Raw genomic sequence first — 1,397 nt, 5'->3', positions numbered from 1 at the left:
CTCACTAATGCACTAGCTGCATTTCTGAATCTCATGAATAGGGTCCTCTGTGAATATCTTGACTCTTTTGTTATAGTATTTATTGCTGAAATTATCATCTACTCTAAGACTGAGGAAGAGCGTGAACAACATTTTAGACTAACCTTGCAGATACTTAGACAATATCAACTGTATGCCAAATTTAGCAAGTGTAAATTTTGGCTTAGATCAGTTAACGATCATGGGTCATGTTATGTTTGACAAAGGTGTGGAGGTAGACCCCAGAAAGACTGAGGCTATTAAATACTTGACAAAACCTCTTACTCCCACCGATATTCCTAGCTTCTTGGGATTGGATGGTTATTATCGTAGGTTTGTGGAGGGTTTTTCTTCAATTGATGCCCCACTCAAAGCTTTGATGAAGAAGAAAGTCAAGTTTGAATAGGTGGAGACTTGCGAGAATAGTTTCCAGGAGCTCAAGGATAGACTCACTTTATCCCTGTTTCTTACTTTACCTAAGTGTGGTGAGAGTTACATGTTTTATTGTGATGCATCTAGGATTGTTTTGGGTTGTGTTCTTAAGTACTGTGGTAAGTTGATAGCTTATGCGTCCAGGCAGTTCAAGGTTCATGAAAAGAATTATCCCTCTCATGACCTGGAGTTGGCAACTGTGGTGTTTCCACTGAAACTGTAGAGGAACTTCTTGTATGGAGTGTATGTGGATGTGTTCATAGACCACAAGAGTCTTCAATAAGTGTTCACGCAGAGAAAGTTGAACCTACATCAGCAGAAATAGGTTGAGCTGTTGAAGGATTGTGATATGAATGTCCACTACTATCGAGGTAAGGCTAATGGTGTAGCTGATGGTTTGAGCAGGATGAGCATGTGGAGTACATCCCACATTGAGGATGAGAAGAAGGAGTTAGTGAAAGATGTACATAGACTGTCCAGACTAGGTGTGCAATTGGTTGACTCTACTATTGGGGGTGTTGCAGTTCATCCTAGTTCTAAATAATACTTTGTAGTTGAAGTCAAGAAGGGTCAGCATCTTTATCCTGTGTTAATGGTGTTGAAGGACTCAGTGTTGGTAAATATGAATGAGTCTCTTGCTTTGGGAGGTGACAGCATACTTAGGTACCACGACAGGTTGTGCGTACCAGATGTTGATGATTTGCGGACAAAAATTGTTGCAGAGGCCCATGGTTCCCATTATTCAATACATCCACGTTCCACCAAGATTTATCATGACCTTAAGAAGAATTAAATCAAGAAGATAATGTCCATAGTGACCTCTTCGATATTACCTAAATAGTCCTTAAGACTGCCTAAGGCTTAGATCATGTCCACAAAATCAACAACCTTCTCTAACTAGAGTCATCCTCAAGACTTCGAAAGATAAGACATGAAGAGTTTATTCA

The 1,397-nt window shown here is 39.9% G+C and overlaps 1 protein-coding gene across 1 annotated transcript; it reads left to right on the top strand.

Moving 5' to 3' along the window:
* Positions 1-220: 220 nt before the first annotated feature.
* Positions 221-673, top strand: LOC138348022 (uncharacterized mitochondrial protein AtMg00860-like). Its single transcript, XM_069296627.1, has 2 exons — positions 221-414; positions 595-673. Exons 1-2 carry the CDS (start codon positions 221-223, stop codon positions 671-673), a joined length of 273 nt encoding a protein of 90 aa, XP_069152728.1.
* Positions 674-1,397: the final 724 nt, after the last annotated feature.

The sequence above is a fragment of the Solanum lycopersicum genome, chromosome 4, assembly GCF_036512215.1.
Source record: "Solanum lycopersicum chromosome 4, SLM_r2.1".
NCBI lineage: Eukaryota > Viridiplantae > Streptophyta > Magnoliopsida > Solanales > Solanaceae > Solanum > Solanum lycopersicum.
This window is presented reverse-complemented; position numbering and strand designations above follow the sequence as displayed.

Excerpts from the sequence above, each read along its gene's own strand:
- LOC138348022 (XM_069296627.1), top strand. The coding sequence starts at position 221 with ATGGGTCATGTTATGTTTGACAAAGGTGTGGAGGTAGACCCCAGAAAG. Across the intron at positions 415-594 it reads TTGATGAAGAAGAAAGTCAA|GCAGTTCAAGGTTCATGAAA; the intron begins GTTTGAATAGGT and ends TTATGCGTCCAG.